Source organism: Littorina saxatilis, linkage group LG5 (assembly GCF_037325665.1).
Source record: "Littorina saxatilis isolate snail1 linkage group LG5, US_GU_Lsax_2.0, whole genome shotgun sequence".
NCBI lineage: Eukaryota > Metazoa > Mollusca > Gastropoda > Littorinimorpha > Littorinidae > Littorina > Littorina saxatilis.
The window spans coordinates 21,331,480-21,352,625 of NC_090249.1; the positions used below are offsets into that span (position 1 = coordinate 21,331,480).

At 42.4% G+C, this 21,146-nt stretch overlaps 3 protein-coding genes across 3 annotated transcripts in view; 1 reads left to right on the forward strand and 2 right to left on the reverse strand.

Moving 5' to 3' along the window:
• The window catches only part of LOC138966529 (protein FAM91A1-like), a 35,294-nt gene extending 34,419 nt beyond the window's left edge, over nucleotides 1-875 (reverse strand). The window contains exons 1-2 of the mRNA XM_070338793.1: nucleotides 697-875; nucleotides 333-417 (exon numbers count right to left, since the gene is read on the reverse strand). Coding sequence (XP_070194894.1) covers nucleotides 333-417; nucleotides 697-768 — 157 coding nt within the window. The 5' untranslated portion in view covers nucleotides 769-875. The remainder of the gene's footprint in view (nucleotides 1-332; nucleotides 418-696) is intronic.
• A 100-nt stretch (nucleotides 876-975) lies between these two features.
• LOC138966530 (trichohyalin-like) lies at nucleotides 976-20,725 on the forward strand. The gene is made up of 13 exons (XM_070338794.1): nucleotides 976-1,112; nucleotides 1,379-1,575; nucleotides 2,398-2,567; nucleotides 3,254-3,435; nucleotides 4,086-4,183; nucleotides 4,465-4,513; nucleotides 5,567-5,619; nucleotides 7,620-7,712; nucleotides 14,717-14,828; nucleotides 16,508-16,675; nucleotides 17,292-17,572; nucleotides 18,611-18,796; nucleotides 19,312-20,725. Exons 2-13 carry the CDS (start codon nucleotides 1,429-1,431, stop codon nucleotides 19,375-19,377), a joined length of 1,605 nt encoding a protein of 534 aa, XP_070194895.1. The 5' UTR covers nucleotides 976-1,112; nucleotides 1,379-1,428; the 3' UTR covers nucleotides 19,378-20,725.
• Nucleotides 7,897-12,303, reverse strand: LOC138965933 (uncharacterized). The gene is made up of 2 exons (XM_070338014.1): nucleotides 8,517-12,303; nucleotides 7,897-8,248 (listed from the first exon to the last, which is right to left on the reverse strand). The coding sequence occupies exon 1, from the start codon at nucleotides 12,301-12,303 to the stop codon at nucleotides 9,124-9,126; it is 3,180 nt and encodes a 1,059-aa protein (XP_070194115.1). The 3' UTR covers nucleotides 7,897-8,248; nucleotides 8,517-9,123.
• Nucleotides 20,726-21,146: the final 421 nt, after the last annotated feature.

The window sequence follows — 21,146 nt, forward strand, 5'->3', positions numbered from 1 at the left end:
ATCTGCTGCCTGAAACTGGTAATGATCATCCTCAGAATGCACCAGATTGCACCATTTTGCATCCTTTTTTTCAAAATTTTCCGGCCTTCACACCCATATCTTCACAATATACTTTGGGAAACCCCCCCCCCCCCCCCCCCCCCCATAAAATGAACTGATCCGCCCCTGATGCCTGTATATGTATGCATAAGTAAGTTTAATTGTATTACTTGTGTAATTCTGTAAAGCTAAGTTATAAATGAGGCAAGATCATGAATGATTCTTGAATTAAAAAATTTAAAGCAATATATAGTAACGGAGACAGAAACTGTGTGAAATGAAGATCATCTTACCAAGGTTACCCTTGTAACGTAGTTGGTTCTTCACACTGAAAGACACAATGACCTTTTCATACTCCCTCTGAGAATTCCCAAGACTCTGCAACAGATTAAAGCAAACTGTGAGCATATGAAATTAAAAACACTCTAGCTGTGAGTGTGACCTCCGTTTTCTATACGCATTACGTGCAATTATAAGTTACTGCTGTTGCTGTACATCAACTAGTTGTGTCTCTAAATGGGCAATGCATGACTCCCTGTTTATTTGTTTGGTTCGTGTGTGTGTCTGTTTGTGTTTTTGTTTGTCTCTGCGATCACTCCTGACACCAACCAAGGAGGAGGAGGAAGGATACCATTACCACACTCGTTGATAATTTACCTGCTTGACATTTGCAGGCAGCTTCTGCCACGGATGGTTCTGCCTAATGTGATTTTCAACGTCTGTCGTCATTTTAGCACGAAGCAGAGAAATCGCTCAGCAAACTCTACCTAAAATCAGACTAATATACTGCAAAAATCCTCTCTGATTCCGAGTTTCACATCTTTCCTTTTCAAGCAGACAACACCTATCACTTCCGCAGTGTGACAACTTCCGGCTTATTTCATACCGACTGTTTTCATTGGTGTTTATTGACTAATCAGCTGGGTCGTTTCGGAGAAAAGGATGGAAACGCGTTTGTTGAATGCGTCTTCCAAGATAAAGTGAAAATGGATAGAACTGCATTGTTTTGAGTTGTTTGTCAGACAGCTCAGAGGCCTCCAGACGAGATTCTTTGCTGTTTACTCTACGGGCAGGTGAATACAGAATATTATGTCTTGTCATAAGACCCGGCGAGCTTTCTGTGATTATTATTCAAATTATTCTTGGTTTTGTTCAACTTCAAGTTAATGTCGGTTTTGTTGACAATGAATGTTGTACTTGTATGGCGCGTTGATGTATTTCCTGTGATTATTGTTTTTACCAGCATTGCGAGGGTGGCATTTTGTTTAGATCTCACAAAATTATTTAATATGAATTTCTTTGATAGTGAATCACAAAACAACTTTTTTTTTTTCTGCAGGTTCCGTAAACACTTAAACAGTATACTTTCAAAGTCAGGCCTACAATATTATGGGTGAGGTAGGAGTGGCAGAGAGGAAGCAAGTTCTACAGCATGTCTTCCAAAAGTACGATGCTCAGCACAAGGGGGAGCTTACTCCAATCCAGCTGCAGATCCTGCATGGAGACCTTCGCATGGGAGGCATCAGTCTGCCTCAGGTATTCTACGCAAACAATTGTTTTTATTCAGAAGAAGAGTAGTTGTTGCAGTTGACACACACTATAATGTTTGTATTAAAGTTTCCTTTGTTAGTTTGTGTGCATTTTAGCTCATATGTCATGTCTTTGTTAACAGTATCAAGCAATATAGCTGCTCAGCCTGCTGTCTAACTTTATTGTACTGAGTAACTGTAATTAGTGTACTAATTTGCATTGTAATTTAGGGCGAAACCACTTGTGTTTTTTGAAATACAGCAGTCCCTGCAATGTACGGCCCCCGGCGTGAGTGGCCACCTGACATGTACGGACACATTTGCTCGGCACGGAGTGTTTTCCTCCTGTGGACCCTTCAGTTTTCTTCACCAACCCCATCCCCATGTCACGGTCAACTGGTTTTGCTCTGAGTGAACAGTGCAGCTGGCCTCGGGCACCTCTCTGCCCACAGACCCAAACAGTAGGTGGGGGAAGGAGAGAGGGGGGGGGGGGGGGGTAGCTGCCACTCAGTGGGGCCACAAGTAGTGGCTGGCATAGACTCAATCAGTTTGGTTGTGCATCTCTGTGTGAGTGTATGGGGGAGGGGGGTGGCGACTGCTCACCCCTCCCGTGACCGGCCACCTGCATGCCATGTATGGACAGGTTTGCTGTGGCCAAAGGGTGTCCGTTCATGAGAGGGACTGCTGTATGTGTTTCTAAAATCTAGATAACAAGTTTTAGCTTGAAATTAATCCTTTAAGAGCATAAGCAGGTTTGCACTCAAACAGAGAGTTTGAGCTAGGTATGACGGCGTTACAAGTAACAGATAAATGTCCATTCTTTCCCCAGGTCCAGGCGTGCATCAAATACACCTGTGTAGGAGAACACTGCCAGATGTCGGAACTATATGATCTCCTGCAGGAGATGGACCGGCGATATTTCCTGATCCAGGATGTGCGATGGGAGTACTCAATGCTAGACAGAGAGAGCAAGGATACCATCAGTGTGGAACAAGCCAGGTCCATATTGTCATGTTAATGATAAATCCATTACAATGTCAACAGAAGAAAATGCTAAGTTGACATTATTGCAGTTTTCTGTAAGAAAATGATCAAGGGCCTGCTATCAAAGAAGTGTTGTGGATGTAATTGTAAAACTGAAAGATTTATTTATTGTTTTTTGTTTGTAATTATAATTTATATTGATTATCTCAATGTGTGTTCAAAAGATATAACGTAACTTGTAAGACAAATAGAGAGTCTGTCTATCTGTTTTCTGTGCAATTGTTTTCATGGACAGAGCACACGGAAAGTCATCCAGGTATTTGGTTTTCAGGTATTTATATATATACATAATATCAGATTCTGTATTTGTGCTGTTCTCAGGCCTCGGTCTTCGGTCACTGGTGCATACTTTTTGTTATCTAATGTATTGTTGTGATCCCTGGCCTGTCACCTGTCTGTTGGTTTTAACACGTAGGTCTTCTAATAGAGCAATTATTTTGTAGCCAGGACATTTGGCCAATACCTATTTTCCACCCACGTCCAACTGACCTATTAATTGTCCTCTGACTGAGTCTGGGAACACTGCTGTATTCATGTATAATAGTGTTTTCATCATTGTTTGTTTGGTTGGTTATTTGAAAAGTTTCTCTCAAGGCTGATCCATTGCAATGCTGTGTTCTCTTATCTTTGCACTCTTGCAGGTGGTTGGTGCAGGCAGTACATGGAAAGTATTTCTCAAAGCGGAAGTGGGAACGTTTCCTAAAGAGCCGAGCTGTGCCAGGCAGTGGTGTTGGGTTTGCAGAGGTAGAGGTTATGCTGTGTGACATCCCCAGTAAGACTGATGCAGAGGACGAGAGAAGACTTACAGAGCAGGATGAGGATGGTAATCAGTCTGTTCCTTTGTCATTGTCATTTTGGTCATTGGTAAAAAAAACAACTTGTGATTGATTAACTGGGAAAAAAAGGTGATTGCATGACACTGTTTTGTCAATCTAGTTTTTGATTTGATATTCACCTTGAAGGTGTTGCTGCACTTGAGAGGGTGCAAACTGCAATGCCATTTGGCATTTCTATATATATATCATATCAAAATCTCTCCTAAAAGTATGTTTTTGAAGTACGTGTATATATTCATGTATATGGTTAATGGAGAGGAACTGAAAGGATGTTTGGATGGTGTTATTAGAATGGTATTCTGGTTCTTTGTCAGTGTTTGTCGGCTGTAGTTGTTGTTTCATTTGATTTACTGTCTTTTTTGTGAAAGATATTGTTCCTTGTTTTTAACCTCCTTGTATTGCAACTCATGTACTTCTGTCCTCCTGTCTCCTCGTTCTCGCCCTCTCTCTCTCTCTCTCTCTCTCTCTCTCTCTCTCTCTCTCTCTGTCTCTCTCTCTGTCTCTCTCTCTCTGTCTCTGTCTCTCTCTCTCTGTCTCTCTCTCTCTCTCTCTCTCTCTCTCTCTCTCTCTCTTGCTTGTATCATGATTGCTTTATTTAATGTTTTTTAATGTTTACTTATTTTCAATCTCTTTTCAGAGAAACTCAGGAAAAGAAAAGAGTTTGAAGATGCCCTGGCAAAAGAAAAGGAGAAGATGAAACAAGAGAAAGAGGATCAACATAAAAGGAAACAAAATGTAGGTAAAAAACGTACAGGAAAGTGAAAAAGAGAAAGAAGGCAACACACCTGTCTGTCCACCTGTCTATCTATCTGTCTGTCTGAGCGTCTGTCTGTCTTTGCATCTGTCTGTCTGTGATCATCTATTTGTTAAGTGTGTGTTTTGAGCAGTCTGCCTGTCTGTTTGTAAATTTGTATTATTTTCAGCAGTGTGTGTGAGTATTTCAGCAGACTATACTAGTTTGTCATTTCTTCTTCAGATGGTACTTATATCCGTATTGTTTATTCTTTTTGTAACAGGCTAAAGACCAAGAAGAGGAAGACAGACGAAAAAGAAGAGATGACGAAGGTATACCAGGAATCACTGTACAAGTTCCTGTAGTTAATGTACTCACTTTAAATTACATATTCTTACCGCAATTCTCATAAATGCATTGACCTCAATCTCACATGCTAGATGTCGAAACACTACTCAAATTACCTGCCCTTGAAAGGGTGGTAACCAAGCTAAAAACAGACGCCATAGCCGTTGCTATGCCCTGAACCCACTTGGTTACCCATAACCCACCGCGCATCACATGAGCGCCGGCATCCGGAATAATCATTCGAGACTTCTCAAAATCCCGTAGGAAATTAAGTAGCGGGGATGGATGGGAGGGTATTAACTATGAGAATTGGGTAAGTATATTAATCAAATTTTTGATTAAATTACATATTCTTACCGCAATTCTCATAAATGAAGATTGCTCCTAAAGGAGGAGGGACTTAATTATGTCCCTGAAAGAACATGTCCTGCCGAAACTAACGAGGGCAAAGAAAAGGCCTCGACAAGTTAATAGCAGGAGATGTCCAAGAGGTAAAATTTAATGAAAATTTATTATTGAAATTTTCGATTTTTGTTTAGTTTTTAGTTTTCCCTACAGTTGTATACCGATAGTGTATCTGTCAACAGAGATGTAGTGGTCGATTTCATTACACGACAGATGTCAGAGAAGAAAGGGTATTTAAAAGGCCATTAGTATTGCTGAAGTTGCTGCCCTTTGTGAGTTTATGAGATGAGGTAACCCTACGGAAAATGTCTGTTTTTTTTCACTGTTATTCTTTCTCCCTCCTCCCACCCTCCCCCATCTCTCTCTCTCTCTCTCTCTCGCTCTCTCTCTCTCTCTCTCTCTCTCTCTCTCTCTCTCTCTCTCTCTCTCTCTCTCTCTCTCTCTCTCTCTCGCTCACTTCTTATGGGGCAATGACCTTATGAAGAAATCATCCATCCATCCATCCATCCATCCATCCATCCATCCATCTCTCTTGCAGTTTCTGTCCCTCTTGATCCCCCTCCCTCTTTACATGTTCCCGCGCGGTGTATGTGGGTGTTTTTGTAAGATTATTTGCATGACTAAATTTGCAGAGCAAAGGAGAAGATTGGAAGAGGCGGAGCGCTTGCGAAGGGAGCAAGAAGAGGTGAGACTTTTAAAGTTTGTGAATAAAACGGAGTAAAGGTGAAAATGATTTTTGACTCACATGCGAAGCAAAAGTGAGTCTATGTACTCACCCGAGTCGTCCGTCCGTCCGTCCGTCCGTCCGTCCGTCCGGACGTCCGTCCGTCCGGAAAACTTTAACGTTGGATATTTCTTGGACACTATTCAGTCTATCAGTACCAAATTTGGCAAGATGGTGTATGATGACAAGGCCCCAAAAAACATACATAGCATCTTGACCTTGCTTCAAGGTCAAGGACGCAGGGGCCATAAATGTTGCCTAAAAAACAGCTATTTTTCACATTTTTCCCATTTTCTCTGAAGTTTTTGAGATTCAATACCTCACCTACATATGATATATAGGGCAAAGTAAGCCCCATCTTTTGATACCAGTTTGGTTTACTTTGCTTCAAGGTCAAGGTCACAGGAGCTCTTCAAAGTTGGATTGTATACATATTTTGAAGTGACCTTGACCCTGAACTATGGAAGATAACTGTTTCAAACTTAAAAATTATGTGGGGCACATGTTATGCTTTCATCATGAGACACATTTGGTCACATATGATCAAGGTCAAGGTCACTTTGACCCTTATGAAATGTGACCAAAATAAGGTAGTGAACCACTAAAAGTGACCATATCTCATGGTAGAAAGAGCCAATAAGCACCATTGTACTTCCTATGTCTTGAATTAACAGCTTTGTGTTGCATGACCTTGGATGACCTTGACCTTGGGTCAAGGTCACATGTATTTTGGTAGGAAAAATGTGTAAAGCAGTTCTTAGTGTATGATGTCATTGCTAGGTTTAGTTACCCTAAAGGTCGAGGTCAAGCATGTGAGTCGTATGGGCTTTGCCCTTCTTGTTTTTAATTTTGAAAAAACATGTAGTTGCCAATTGGTTATTGTCTCTATATTAGTCTCTATATTACTTACTCTCTCTCTCTCTCTCTCTCTCTCTCTCTCTCTCTCTCTCTCTCTCTCTCTCTCTCTCTCTCTCTCTCTCTCTCTCTCTCTCTCTCTCTCTATACCATGTGAGATAAAGGGGTCAAGCACGATTAAACACTTCAAAGCGCAGCTTCGCAAATATCTGTTGTAACGAACAGTTACATTCTGAAGCTGTTTCTAGCAAGAATGCATTGCTATCGCTAACCTCTATATATTTTGTTGATGATGATAATGATGTCGACGATGATCGTGATGATGATGAGGTGGTTGTTGTGTGCGTGTGTGTGTGTGTATGTGTGTGTGCGTGCGTATATGTCTGTGTGTGTGTGTGCGCATATGTGTGTGTGTGTGTGTGTGTGTGAGTGTGTGTGTTGTATTGAGTGCGAACGTGATTGCAGGCATGTGGCGCGCGTGTGTGTGCGAGTCGACTTTTCTTTTCCTTTGTATTATATTGACATGCATGTACATTTCAATGTTCTATCATGCATTATGTATTCGTATAGGTAATACTGTATGATTGCGATTGACAATTGTCCTTTTATTGTCTTTATTTTTATGTCTTAGATTAGCAGGGACAGATTGTAAGACTAGGCGTGAGCCTAAAATCTCCATCCTTGAGTAATAAAGTTCGTTCGTTCTCTCTATCTCTCTCTCTCTCTCTCTCGCTCTCTGGTTCTTTGTGTTACTTTTTTTGTTTTTTTTGCGTTCTGAACACTTGTATACCCTCAGCTTTTGCGCACCCCTCATCCTGTTCCTTTAGACATAGATACAGTGGGACCCCCCTTTTAAGACCTCCACAAATCTGAGAAAATGACGGTCTTAAAAAAGTGGGAGTCTTAAAATGGGGGTAAATTGAACAGAAAATCTGAAAAAACAAGGTTTTAAAATGGAAGAAGTCTTTAATTGAAGGTCTTGAAAGGGGGTTCCACTGTATAAAGAAGCACATTCGCACATTCACTCATGGATTTCATGAAACATTTTCAGCCATTTAAGTCACTTGAAAATTCTCATTATGACATGAGCTTTTCCTCTGTTGCAGGAGGAAGAAAGACTGAGGAAAGTTGAGGAAGAAGAGAGGAAGAGAAAGGAGGCAGATGAGGAGAAATACAGAGATGCTGAGATGTACAAAGGCGTGAGTAATGACTTGGTTATACATACTATTCTTTCACATCATTAGCTCCTTTTGCGGCCAAGACGAATGTTGCAGTTCCACTTTTTACCTTGTGTTTTAGATACAATATCTAAGAACACACCAAAGTTATATTCAATACTTTACAACAGTCATGCTTCAAATCAATCTCGTAAAACACTGATGATTTAGATTAATGAATAAATTTATTGGTTGGTAATATTTCCGGATTCTTTAACAAACTATTTCTATTTTAGATCTAACGAATTTGCGTTCATAGTTAATTGTTCTTGCATTGACAGCTAGTTTAATGTCGAACTGGACTTATCTTAAATGGGCTGGTTAGTTACAAAGTCCGAATGTCCTGATGGAAGCCTGGATTCATATGATGACCGTAGCAGTGACGAACTTGATGCAGATCACTGGATGATGATGATAATTAGTAGACAAACTCCTTTTGCTCCTCGCTGGTGGATCACACTGGTGGCGTAGCTTGATTAGTTCACCCTTATCCCAGCGGATCCTAGACGCTCGAACCCCTGGATCAAAGGTAATACTTGTTATTAACAACGGTATCCTAGGATCAAGGTTAATTTTGATTTCTTGCCCTATCTTCATGTCGGGCAGTTCGCAGACAAACCAAGCATGGTTACTGAATAAAATACTAGATCTATATGCCGAACTAACTTGCAGCATGTACGTTTATGATTAACTTCATTAAACATTCTAAAAAAATATATGCGACATAGATGTGAGTGTATAATAGCTGTTCCTTGATGGGCGCTCGATATTACAACGACACCTTACCTCTTGATGCTCCTTTCCGGACACTACTCTACGAGTCTGTGCGGCTGCGGGTTACATCTCAGGCCTTGGGATGGTAGGTTAGGTGCCGGCGGCTTTTCATCGGTGGTTACACAGGATTCTTGTTCCCCACTTGTAGCCTCTCAGTACCCGGCAAATAGAGTGACCGTAATGGTTAGCGGTTCACGTTTCCTTCCTCCAAATAACTGTTTTCATCCCACGATGCAACTCCATGAGTTACGTAAATTCGCATATTAATGACGCAGTAATGACGTTGATCCAACATGTAGATTCTCATACTAGTGACGTCATTACTTCGTCTCCAAGGTCTCGTAGACTCTTACCCTAATGGTGCAACAAAATATTTCAGTCTCGGCTAAACAAGAGTTGTTTGGAGTTGAGTCGTAACATAACCCCGGGGGGTGGACAAGCGAAATCTTATTTCGTTTCCGTTAAATACGACTCAATATACAATACAATACAATACAATATACAATATGCATATACAATTGTTTCCACATTTTGGAGTAGATCCGCATGAGCCTGTCGCGGCCAGTTTGGCCTCACTACTCCAACGGGGTGGACAAATTTTCCTTCTGGACTCTGAAACTCAGTTGATGCGACTCAAATAGTCGGCACCTAGGTTGTCCTTTCCTGGCATCTTCACCCATCGAAACTGGCCTCGTGACGTCACAAACGCGGTTTTGTCTCTGTCTTCCTCGACTACTACTGAGACGATCACTTCTTCCTCTTCTTCTTCTACTACTGCAACCGGAATTGTTCCATCGGTGACAGGTTGCTCACGTTCGACGTAAGACTTGAGGAGGTTGACATGGAATACTTTTTCCTTCCTCCTTACTTCGACTTTGTAGTCGAAATCATTCAACTTCTCTAACACTTCAAATGGACCTTGCCAAGTGAGTTCCAGTTTGTTTGTTTTCAATGGCTTGAGAATCAGGACTTTCTCTCCTGGTTTTAGCGACCTTGGTTTGGCTTTACGATCGTAATATTGAGCAGATCGCACTGAGGCTTTTTTCAGGTTCTCTCGAGCGAGCAAACAGGTCTCTTCGATCCTCTCACGAAGGTTCACTACATATTCCGCAGTGGTTTTGACCTCATCTGAGACGCTCTCATCTGTCCAAATCTGTCTCAAGAGTTGCATTGGTCCTCTGACAGTACGCCCGAACAACAGTTCGAATGGCGAGAAACCTAAACTCTCTTGAGGAGTCTCGCGGTATGCGAACAGTAATGCAGAGATGAACGTGTCCCATGCTTTGGGCTGTTCTATGCACATCTTTTTGAGCATGTTCTTTAACGTGCCATTCATTCTCTCGCACAAACCATTTCCAGCTGGATGAAATACCGCAGAGGTTTTCCTTTTGATGCGGAGGAGTTCAGTGACTTCCTGCATCAGAGTGCCTGTGAACTGGCTCCCGTTATCAGTCAGTATTTCACTTGGGATGCCGAGTCTAGTCCAAAAATCCCACAAAGCATCGGCTACTGTCTCGGCGTGAATGTCCTTCAACGCGACAGCTTCAGGGTAGCGGGTGGCAAAGTCAACCATGACGAGGATGTACCGTTTTTTGTTCTCGGACATAGGAAGAATAGGCCCGATGATATCGACTGCTACTCTTCTGAAAGCAGTCTCGAACACTGGCATCTTGCCCAATGGGACCTTCTTCGTAAGGTGTTTTGGCGCGGATCGCTGGCAAGCGTCACATGACAAGCAGTAGCGGCGGATCTCAACACCACAGCATGGCCACCAAAATTCGCGTCTAATCCTTTCGGCGGTACGACGCTGACCTTGGTGTCCTGCCATTGGATGATCATGGCCGAATGCGAGCACCTTACTACGGAACGATTTGGGAAGAATAACCTTCAAAGACTCCTCTCCTTTCCGATTGAACGTCGACTGGTACAAGATACCATTCTTTTCCACGACCCTCATGTGGCCTCTCTCTTCTCCGGTAGCAGCTTGTTTCCTGATGCTGTCTAACGAAGGATCTGTCTTCTGAGCCTCGCGTAAGTCCTTTGGAGTAAACATATCCGATGTTGGCTCCCGGCTACTTGGCTTACTCGCAGATTTGTCTCTATCATTGTCCAATTTGGACTGTGCTCTGGTATCTACGGCGCCAGCGACTGTCTCAGCGCTGTCGTGATACCAGGCAGGTTCTCTGACAGGGAAAATCGGTGTTTTCCTCCTGTCGTTCTGAGTTCCATGAAACTCCCCTATGAGCACCGGCATTATGGGATCCGCCATGACCACGACTTCTGTCTCTCCGCAGAAGAAGGGCGAATCCACATGAATGATCGCGGTCTCACAGTACCGGACTTTACTTTTGTCCGCTAACGTGGTCCTCTTTCTCTGACCAGTCATTTTGTCGGCCGGCACAAGATGTGCGGCCACCACAATCGAGCTACAGCCCGAGTCTCTCAGGGCGTTCACTCGTTTGCCGTTGACTTTGACGTCAACTAGATCCGAAAACTTTTTTGTGGTGCAGTCTTGACACAATTTATCTAACGGGGATTTTCTTCCCTGTGTTTCGCGTCGGACATCTTCAACCGTCACAGCTCCGGCGGTGTTGCCTTTTTTCCGTAAGGGACAATCGCTCGAACGGTGTAGACCCACGCGACAATAGAAGCATAGTCCTGCTTCTCGGAGTTTTTCGCGTTCCGCCGGTGTCAAAGAAGATCTTTTACCTTGTTGAGGTGATGGTTTATGATCCTTCTCAAAACGTTTCGTTCCGTCCTGAGGAGTTCGCGTTGGTGTCGGTCTCAATTTATTTTGGCTTCTGTTCAGCTCATAATCGGACGCGAGTTTTCCCATCTCCTTGGCATTGATCGGGTTCCGGTCTTTGACATGCACGGCGAGATCAGAAGGCATTGACTGCAAGGACTGCTCTCGCAGGATCAAATCGGTTAATCCTTTGACTGTTTTCTCGCACGGATCAAGCTCGATCCACTTGGTTAGGTACCGATCGAGTCTAGTGATGTGTTCTTTGTAAGTTTCCGCGGGATTACGTCTAGTATTGCGGAATTTCATGCGATATTGCTCAGCGGTGAGCTGGAATCCTTCAAATAACGCGCTCTTCACCTTTTCATAGTCGTCAACATCCTCATCGTCCATTTTGGACACGATGGTACGGGCCTTACCTTTCAAGAAGTATATCAGCCGGGAGGCTTTCTTTGATTCGTCCAAATTCATATCTCTGGCATAGTGTTCAAACTGTTTGAGCCAGGATTCAACGTCATCCTTGTCATCAAGGTAAGGGATTTTGGGAATGAAACGGGGATCATGGTCATGTGAGGATTGGGAAGGATGAGCTGCGTTTTCATTCGTGTTCATCTGAACCTCGCTCTGAATGCGCAGCTCTTCTATCCTAAAGAGTCTGTCTCTCTCATTCTCTTCGAATTGGCGCTCATCTTTACGCTCTTGAGCTGCGAGTGCTAGCCTACTGGCTTCTCGCTCATGTTCACGCTCTTGAGCTTCTCGCTCATGTTCACGCTCTTGAGCTGCTCGTTCTTTATCCCTCTCCCCTTGGACGAATGACTGTAGTTCCTTTCCCTCCAAACCCAACTCTTTCCCCATGGTGATCAATTCCTTGATCGAACTGACGCTGGGACTTGATGGAACGGTCTGCTCGACCTGTCCGTTCACAGGCTGAGCGGCGTGGCCGTCATCACCTAAATTGGTGATATCAATCAGATTTGCTCCTTCTGTATATTCTGGGTCTATGCCCACGGTTGACGAGAATCTGGTGTAGTGCTGATGATGTCTGGTATCAGCCATTTAGGTAATCCCTCAAAATACAAAACTTTGGTACATCCACTCTTGGTGGTACTCTAATATGGAAGACTCTTACCCGCAGGTATTGTTCAACCTTTCAACACTGGTACAAACAATGTTACACGCGCACGTGATTTTTCCTACACCTGTCCTTCGTCTCTATCTTGAACCGAAACGACTAACTAGGACTTAGCGGTGTGTCGCTGAGTAAGTTGCCTTACAAAGCCTTATGTGATGACGACCTTCAGTCTGTCAACACACCCACAGAAGTTTTCCCCACTATTAACTATCAACCCGCGGGTTATAGATAACTAATAATGTGAAGCACAACTTAAATAAGCAACACGTTTTAAATGTTACTCCGACTAGAGTTATAATTTAATCTGAACTTAAACTAAGGTCCTAGTACTATCGAGCGTCCATCCTGGTTGGAATTATAACACACTCACCGTTTTGATCAGAACTTGAGAGTATAATTCGAACCGACAGTTAGTTAGTAAACTGCCAATTTCCCGTGAAGTTGTCGAACATCAATTCTATGTCTTACCTTATGACTATGATACTGTTCGACGAACTAGATGGAAATCCTTCCACGAATTAATTTAGCAAAAACGCTGTTCGTGAACAACAGCGATCGCGAAGATTCTTTGGGCAGAATGTACCCAAATCAAACACGGAGTTATTTAAAATTTCTTCTTACAGAAATAATTTAAATATTCTACTTACCAATACCACCGTCTGGTCTGTATATGAGTGAATCCGACATGAAGCAGGAAACGATTTTGAATTTTGAAGAAAGAAATGAAGAAAGATTTTCCAGAAAATATTCTAAATTCCGTCGCTTCACGGATAAATTGACTAACTAATTTATGGGGTAAACCAGTTGTCAATGCAAGTTTTTCTTAGGTACGAACACGAGTTCAGTATAGATCTCCGGACAGAGCCCCCATTGTTGCAGTTCCACTTTTTACCTTGTGTTTTAGATACAATATCTAAGAACACACCAAAGTTATATTCAATACTTTACAACAGTCATGCTTCAAATCAATCTCGTAAAACACTGATGATTTAGATTAATGAATAAATTTATTGGTTGGTAATATTTCCGGATTCTTTAACAAACTATTTCTATTTTAGATCTAACGAATTTGCGTTCATAGTTAATTGTTCTTGCATTGACAGCTAGTTTAATGTCGAACTGGACTTATCTTAAATGGGCTGGTTAGTTACAAAGTCCGAATGTCCTGATGGAAGCCTGGATTCATATGATGACCGTAGCAGTGACGAACTTGATGAAGATCACTTGATGATGATGATAATTAGTAGACAAACTCCTTTTGCTCCTCGCTGGTGGATCACACTGGTGGCGTAGCTTGATTAGTTCACCCTTATCCCAGCGGATCCTAGACGCTCGAACCCCTGGATCAAAGGTAATACTTGTTATTAACAACGGTATCCTAGGATCAAGGTTAATTTTGATTTCTTGCCCTATCTTCATGTCGGGCAGTTCGCAGACAAACCAAGCATGGTTACTGAATAAAATACTAGATCTATATGCCGAACTAACTTGCAGCATGTACGTTTATGATTAACTTCATTAAACATTCTAAAAAAATATATGCGACATAGATGTGAGTGTATAATAGCTGTTCCTTGATGGGCGCTCGATATTACAACGACACCTTACCTCTTGATGCTCCTTTCCGGACACTACTCTACGAGTCTGTGCGGCTGCGGGTTACATCTCAGGCCTTGGGATGGTAGGTTAGGTGCCGGCGGCTTTTCATCGGTGGTTACACAGGATTCTTGTTCCCCACTTGTAGCCTCTCAGTACCCGGCAAATAGAGTGACCGTAATGGTTAGCGGTTCACGTTTCCTTCCTCCAAATAACTGTTTTCATCCCACGATGCAACTCCATGAGTTACGTAAATTCGCATATTAATGACGCAGTAATGACGTTGATCCAACATGTAGATTCTCATACTAGTGACGTCATTACTTCGTCTCCAAGGTCTCGTAGACTCTTACCCTAATGGTGCAACAAAATATTTCAGTCTCGGCTAAACAAGAGTTGTTTGGAGTTGAGTCGTAACAACGACTTGCTTTCCTTATAAGCTTAGACATCTTGAATAGTCGGGCAAAGATTTGTTTGATATTTTGCATCCGGCGAATTGAATAGCTTGAATTACACCAGTGAAATGATATCTACTTTCAGTGTTTGCTTATATTTTACTCATTGTGTGTGTGTGTGTGGGTGTGTGTGCGCGCACGCTTGTGTGTGCGTTTGTGTGTTTCTGTGTGTTTCTGTTATTTTTCATTTTATTTTATTTTTACTCTCATTTTAATAAAAAAGTTTACTACCACTTGGAACCCAGGCATTATGCTCCGCTGATGCTTTCTTAATATTGTGTTGCAGGAGGCAGAGAGAGCAGAAAAGGATGCAGATGAAAAACTGAACCAGTTGAGGCAGAGCGCAGACGGAAAGAACACAGAAGAAGAGGAAAGGATCCTCAGTAACAAGATAAAAGGTGCAGCATCTCATTCATTGTTAGTGTTTTGATGATGAGTGGTGTACTCAGTGGTATTTGATGATGAGTGGTGCACTCAGTGGTATTTGATGATGAGTGGTGCACTCAGTGGTATTTGATGATGAGTGGTGCACTCAGTGGTATTTGATGATGAGTGGTGCACTCAGTGGTATTTGATGATGAGTGGTGCACTCAGTGGTATTTGATGATGAGTGGTGCACTCAGTGGTATTTGGTGAGGGGCAAAAAGGGGCAGTCTTGGAAGAAGGGATTTAAGGTTGAGGGAGCAGGAGACAACAAAGGGGGCCCGGTAGCTCAGTTGGTAGAGCACTGGGCTTGTGATCGGAAGGTCGCAGGTTCGAATTCGGGCCGGGACGGACACGGGTCAACTTTATGTGCAGACCAAAAGACGGAAGCCTTGTCCCACCCCCGTGTCACCACAATGGCACGTAAAAGACCTCGGTCATTCTGCCATAAGTGCAGATGGCTGATACCACCTAAACACGCATACACTTGTGTATTTCGTCAAAAGCCGTGAGGACGTAAAACTCGAATCATATAACCCATATCTTGTCCTTAAGAGGCGAAATATTTAGCCTGTACGTCATAAAGCATTCTCTCTTTCCTTTTTTTTTTTTAGACCACAATGCCATATTCTGATATTCAAAATCACTTTCCCACCTTTTACTTGACAGTCCAGGCCTAGATTCCACAAACTGAAGTGATGGCAAGCTATCTGATCAGAGCATGGGGTTTGACCACTACTAAGCTCTTTAATTACTGTGGAAACCCCTTTTTAAGACCTCCAAAATTCCGAGAAAATCAGGTCTTAAAAAGAATGGGTGTCTTAAAATGGGGGTACCGTATTTGACGGACTACAAGCCGCGACTTTTTTTTTTTTAAATCGCATTGCGGCTTATGAAAAGATGCAGCTAAAACGTTACCTAAACTTGAATAGCATTCACCTAATGGAAGTCGCCGCGGATTTTAATTTCGCTCGATTAGCGATTACTGGTACTTTATTAGCTCTCTACTCAAGACTCGACGCTTTTTTCTTTCTTTCGCGAATCTTTGTTTGTCAACAAGTCATCGTGACAAGATAGCGTACAGAGAAACACCGGATGTATCAGGATCTCGCGCGCGCGAGATTTTGTTTTTTTGTGTCTCGCGATAGTTGGGGGAGCGAGAGCTGCCATGTTGTGTTTTCGTCTGCTCGAAATGTGCGCAAAAGTCGTAAATCATCCCAAAAAAGCTTATTCCGGGCGGGACTACATGTGTGTGTTGGTTACAAATTGTGTGTGTGATATTTTTCTTCAAACTTTTTCACTTTTCTTCTTTGTTTCACTTGTTTATTCTCGGAGCCGATTTCGCCAAATACCGTACTTTTGTTTGCCTGGTTGTTTTGATTGATTGACACGATCTGATTATATTTTTTTCGACGGCGGCTAATATAGTGACGCGGCCTATACGTGGCTCGTCCCAATTTTTTTGTTAAAAGTCGGGGGTGCGGCTTATAAAGCGGTGCGTCTTGTAATCCGTCAAATACGGTACATTTATTGACATTATGAATAGAAGATCTAAAAACTGAAGGTCTTAAAAAAAGGGGGAGTCTTAAATTGGGGGGTCTTAAAAGTTTTTTTGTGCTGTAATACATTATATTTCTGGCTTTTTTTTTTTCAGAACATCGTAACAAGCGCATCCGCTACCAGCTGAAGGTTGCCATCAAATCGCGAGACAAGTTTCAGCTGGAGTATTCAGTCACAGAGTTCAAGAAAGCAGAACTCTCTGATGATGACATGGATATGGAGAAGGCCCAGAAACTCCTCAAACAGATTGGCGCCAAGGACGGTAAGCTTTGCTGAAGGTTATTTGACCTGGCGTTGAGTGGATCTGTTGCAGTTTGTTCGCCTCTGTGATTGTGGAACTCCAAGCTATGTGTGTTGCATGTGTTCAACCACTGTGCAAGTTTTTCTTGAGTGGATATGTTGCTGTTTCTTCGTCTCTGGGTTTGTGGAACTCCAAGCAATGTGTGTTGGATGTGTTCAATCACTGTGCAAGTTTTTCAGTGTTTAGTGTTGGTTTATGTGATGTCTTAATGATGACATGGTTAGGGAGATGCTCTTGTCAACATTTCAGTTGCACTTGAAGCAAATCAAAGTGTGTGTGTGTGTGTGCTGGGGCTGGGCAGGTTATGTGTGTGTTCATATTTGTTGGTTTGCCTGCAGGTATCTCTCTCTGTCCTTCTGTCTGTGCCTGTTAGTGAATGTGTATGTCTGTGTTTTTAGCACAAGCATGTCTGTATTCATTCCCAAGTTCTCAAATAAATGTGATCATGCATGGTTTGTGAATGTTGGATCACAGAATGCTTTGTTCATGAACATCTCAGAAGTTTTATAACTTTGTTTTCCTCTACATGCCTTATCACCTTGATGTTCACACAGTTGTTTGCATGTGTGTCACCCAGGTCTTCACAAGGCAATGAGCAAACGAGAAATCCAGGACCTGGAAAAGGCCATGACCTTTGTGCGCAAGCATGGCTTTGAGGCAGAACTGGCTCGCGAAATGCACAGCGCCGGAATACTGCTGGGACGTCTGCGTCGACTGGAGCGTATCCGCCACGAGATTCTGGAACTGAAGCAGTCAACCGTGGCTGAGATCCGCAGTTACACCAACCCTCCCCCCATTGTTCACACCGTCATGACTGTCGTCTTCTTGCTGCTGGGGCACGCTGAGAAGGAAACCAAGGTGCTCTGGGCTTGCTGTCAAACGTGAAAACAGTTTTGCATGAATCACACTCGCTCTGGTGAAGTGCAGGGTGTTGATGTTTACCAGATTCAGTGGGAATAATCATGATGAAGCATGGGAACAGTTGTTAAGGCTGTAGTTGTATGCATTTGTTTTATTTCGTGTGTTTTATACATGGATGCAGCAAGTTCTTGTTGTTGGGAATTACATCAAAATTGTAGATGTTCAGAGGCTGTCATTTACTGTGTGATTTGTTTGAGGGAGAGGGGGGGGGGGGGGAATGAATGAACGGTTATTACAATCTGTCATTACAATCAAACTAGTTTAAGTTTTTCTTTTTCACCATGTAATCGGTACGTAAGAGTTTGGTCTGGTGGTGAGAAGACAAGCATACTAGCTGCCAGTGAATAAAGTACATTTCTTAAAGATCGCAAACTGGCATTTTAATCTCCCGCATTATGGATGGTGATACAGAAGCATTATGATTTATAGCAGTATGAAGTGAGTCTCTTTTCATAACACATGGTATCCTTCCATGACTTTATGTGGTTTAGTGTTTCACATGGCAGACTTGCCCTGAAAACCTTCTTTATAGATACAGTTGGACCTGGCCGGGCGGCCACCTCTCAAGAACAACCACCTGCCAATAACATCCATCCCAGAGGGTCCCTGCATTTTGTTTAATATATATATAATTCACCTTTTTGTGGCAACCACCTGTATGCAACGACCACCTTTGGTAGGTCCCAGAGTTGAGGTGCACGAGAAAGTTACCTCCCACACTGGAGCCACCCGCAGTGTTGGATTGGTTGTTATAGAGATGTGTTGTGATTTCAACGAATCAGAACCCACGGTTTGTTCTCTCCCGATTTAGGTGGCACCCACTTTCAGTTGGTGGGCCGTGGAGTGGTTGGAAGAGACAGGTTCAACTTTAATATGATCATGCATGGTTTGTGCATGTTGGATCACAGAATGCATTGTTCATGAACAAAGATTTTTGAATTAAAAAATAACTAACTCACCATTTTTGCTGTGTAGATCTGGAAAGCAGTGCAGGCACTGGTGGGCAAGACGGGCAAGGAGAGCTTGAAGCGTCGCTGCCTGGAACTCAAGTCCGACGCCCTGAAGCTGGGGGTGGTGAAGCGGGGAAAGACTCTGCTGGGTAGCTTTGAGCTGGACGATGTCAGGGACATATCTGCTGGAGCTGCCACCTTCTTTGTTTGGGTGAGACTGGAGTCAATGTTTGTGTGTCAATAGCTCAGTTGGTGGCAAATTTGTTCTTGTACTGTTTGGTGTCGGGGATGGGATTTTGGGAGGGGAATGGTGTTGAATCATGATATTGGCAACATTACATATATTAAGGAGGCACAACCAACTTTGTGTGATTTGGTTCAGTTTATGTCAGCATCCTTGGGAAGGATTACCTGTTTAGCTGCTTCAGCTGCAACCTTTTGATCTGAGTGGGACCAACAGTAATGTAGCTAATATACTTGACGCCAGAGAAGTTGCACGGCAAAAGATAAGTAAATGATATATGAAGGGGATTACACAGTTTCACATTCTAGTTTGGTTGAAAGAAATGATGTCGTTATTTGTATACATGTGCTTTTGCTATGTGTGCCTCACAGTCTACTCCTTGTTCTGGTTATATGCAGCATTGTGCTTAGGTTTATGAATGACTTGTTGAGTGTGCAGTCTATATATCAAACTATTCGTTACTTTCCCCGTAATGTTCACAGGCTACAGCAATCATTGAAGACGTTATGGACCAAGAGGAAGAGAAAACCAACGCTGCAGCAAAATAAAAAGGCAACAACTCCACCTTACTTTGTCAGCTCACTCCAAAAGAGATGACGATAAACGATGAAACACAGCATGTCGGGGTCTTCGTACAGGCGCCGCCATTTTGAGTTACACGCCTTGTGAAATATTGTAAAGTAACTGATGAAAACGACTACAGTGAAACTCCCTTTTAAGACCTACGAAAATCTGAGAAAATCAGGTCTTAAAAAGGAGGGAGTCTTAAAATGGGGGTCATTTTGCAGAGGTTATGAACAACAAGTCTGAAAAAACAGGGTCTTAAAAGGGAGGAAGTCTTAAATTGGGGGGGAGGGGGGGGGGGGGGAGGTCTTCGAAGGGAGATACGACTGTATCCCCATTCAAGTAGCGGTTCAAAGGAATCAATTACGTATTTCTTACATTATCTGGGCGCCTGGCAATAGCAAAAGAGCTACGTACATCATATGTATTGTGTCAATCAAGGGTTTGAGGAGTGGTGGAGTACACTATTTTTGTTCAATATGAATTATGATTCACCTTTCCATGGCAACCTCCTGTTCATAATGACCACTTTTGGTTGGTCCCTTGGGGGGTTGTTAAGGACAGGTTCGACTGTAACTGAAGCAATCTGGGCAGCAGAGAGGTGTTTCCCGAAAATAAGGAAGTCATTCTCTCCAGTCTTTGTTGTTGTTTATGTCTGTTACTGTTAGGTTTTTAGCCAGAAGTGAACGTTTGTTGCTAAAATTCTTGTTAAAATAAACTTAACAAATCTGTATATATTTGTACATACTTGTATATGTTTTTAATCTTCACTTTGTACTGGTCACAGAAAGCCCTGTTTTAACAGTATTTCTTGGGTTTACTGAGTTTGTTTGTTGCTTGAAGTTATATGTGAGACGGATCTGACCTAATAATTATTAATGACGACAAAGGAGTGTGTGACTGAGACAGCAATTTTGTTATGTTGGCATTATCTTGCAATGTTGCTGAGCTGTTGCATTTTTTTCATTCCTGTAACAAATAAATCTGTGATATGGTAGTTTGATCCTTTTTAAGTTCCTTTTAGTTAATCATCTCATCTGTTATTCATTCTAATCATGTAACATATTTCACCTGATCTTAAAAGAAGTCATCAGGAGCATAGAACATGTGATATATTTGCAGCAATAACTGTAACTCCTAACACATTTACAGTGACGGGTGGTTGCCTTTTTATGGTTGATTTTTTGTGTAGGTTTGAAATGACATGTAATCAAATTGTGATATAATAAAATGCAGTCTATTTGCGTATTCCGTCCATATTTGATTTGTGAAAGTTTTTTGTTCTTTTTGAGAAATGGCTTAATAAATACTCTCTAATATAAGCAGACAAAAGCTGTATTGCCTTCTTTATTCTTGATGGGGGTGGTGTGTGTGTGTGGATGCGTTCATACAGAATACAGAATCTTTAATTGCCCAAGGTTGGGAATTTGTGATGACATTGCGATTCATGCGTGCATTTGTGTGTGTGTGTTTGTGTTGTTTTTATACTATTCTTCTGTACAAGTAAATCTGTTAAATAATACACACACACCAACTGAGGCACAGATAAAACACACGCACAGACAAAAACTGTACTATACTGACTCAAACACACTGACACACTGATGTGCACGCACTCATATACACATACACACTCTCAGTGTTTCTCTCTCACACACACACACACACATAACCACTCTCACTCTCTCTCTCTCTCTCTCTCTCTCTCTCTCTCTCTCTAAAACGCGAACTCACCCACGCACACACATGAACA